Source organism: Carassius auratus, unplaced genomic scaffold (genome assembly GCF_003368295.1).
Source record: "Carassius auratus strain Wakin unplaced genomic scaffold, ASM336829v1 scaf_tig00055732, whole genome shotgun sequence".
Taxonomy (NCBI): Eukaryota; Metazoa; Chordata; class Actinopteri; order Cypriniformes; family Cyprinidae; genus Carassius; species Carassius auratus.
In genome coordinates, this window is record NW_020527361.1 from 27,501 (window position 1) to 29,128 (window position 1,628).

Consider the following 1,628-nt stretch of genomic DNA (forward strand, 5'->3'; position numbering starts at 1 on the left):
AGAGAGAGAGCGCGATGCGAATGAGCGCGAGAGAGAGAACGAGCGCGAGAGAGAGAGAGAGAGCGAGAGAGTGGAGCGAGCGAGAAGAGAGAGAGAGAGCGCGCGCGAGAAAGAGAGAGAGTGCGCGAGAGAGAGAGAGAGCGAGCCCCGGCCGCACGCTCAATGTCTTCAAACAACAGCGGAGCGCTGTGCTTGCTCTCTCTCTCCCTCGCGCATATTAATCAATTGACACGATGGTGTCAAAGTTTAAATCATTTAAAATGAGAATGTAAGTGTGCTCACCCTATTTTTGTTTGTAAGAAAAAATTAGATTAGATTTCATATCGCAATATATATCGCAGAAAAATAAATATCGCAATTTAATTTTTTCCCAATATCGTGCAGCTCTAGTGTAGAATAGTGAGTGCTAAAGTGAGAGGGTCAAATAAAGATGGAAGAATGCTTTAGAATGCTTCATATACACAGCTGCTCAAAAGCTTTAGGTCTGTAAGATTTTCTTTATATTTTTCGTCTCTTATGCTCATCAAGTCTGCATTTATCTTCTGAAAAATTCAATAAAAACTGTAATATAGTGCATTATTATTATTACATTTTAAAAGACCTGTTTTCTATTTTAAATATATTTTAAAATGCAATTTATTCTTGTGATCGAAACTGAATTTTTAGCATCGTTACTCCAGTCTTCAGAGTCACATGATCTTCTAATATGCTGATCAGATATTTAAGAAACTTTTAGCATCATCAGTGTTGAAAACAGTTGGATATTTTGGTGGAAACTGTAACACACTATCCAGGATTCTTTGATTAATTGAAAAGCAGTACAGCTTTATAACATTATAAATGTCTTTACTGTCACTTCTGATCAGTTTAATGTGTCCTTGCTGAAAGTACATTTTTAAAATAAAAATACATTTTACAGGGTATAATTACAACAATTGATTCCCGTCCTGTCTCCATCTGTTCATTAAACAGCACTACATCTTCTGGTCGGATGTGCCAGTGCCCAGGATCGCTGTGACGTTTTCCTGCAGGAAGTAGAGGAGATTGAGAGAGACTGTGCGGTGTATCGCGGACGGATGCAGACCATCGCTAGGCACAGCGCCATCAGCAGGGAGGAGAAGGTACTGCACCGGTCATCATGCTGATTGAATCATTTGTAGAGATGTTTTTGGAAATGTTGATATGTGTAAACTAATGATGTTTTTTTTTTAGAATAGCTCATCCAGGTTAGATGCTTATGTCTACAGTATGAATTCAGAGCCACTAATGGTGGAGAGTCGAGCAAAAGCTGGTTCATTAACCCAGTTTGATCAGGGCACTCTGACCTGGGATGAAATCTGCTTTATTGTTTTGCTGAAGTCTTCTTTCTTCTACAACTTGTGTTTTGTCAGGCTATGCGGACTGAACAGGCCCGACAGGAGCTCATTAACCAGGTCAGAGTGACAGCGGCCAAGACCCTGGAGAGAATCAGAGGTCAGAAATCTGTGCCTTCAAAACACACACACACCACGCGCGGCCTGATGCTGTTAGCAGCTTCTGTCGGCTACAATTAGTCTTCATAGTTCTCTGTCGCAAATAGCACCCTTCTAAATTATAAAATGAGAAATGGGACATTCTGTGGGCCTGCA

The 1,628-nt window shown here is 40.6% G+C and overlaps 1 protein-coding gene across 1 annotated transcript in view; it reads left to right on the forward strand.

The window, feature by feature from the left end:
• LOC113090489 (gamma-tubulin complex component 6-like) overlaps positions 1-1,484 on the forward strand; it is a gene marked incomplete at its 3' end in the record, with an annotated part of 8,353 nt that extends 6,869 nt beyond the window's left edge. Inside the window, 3 exon segments of the mRNA XM_026256282.1 lie at positions 973-1,021; positions 1,024-1,121; positions 1,392-1,484. Coding sequence (XP_026112067.1) covers positions 973-1,021; positions 1,024-1,121; positions 1,392-1,484 — 240 coding nt within the window.
• Positions 1,485-1,628: the final 144 nt, after the last annotated feature.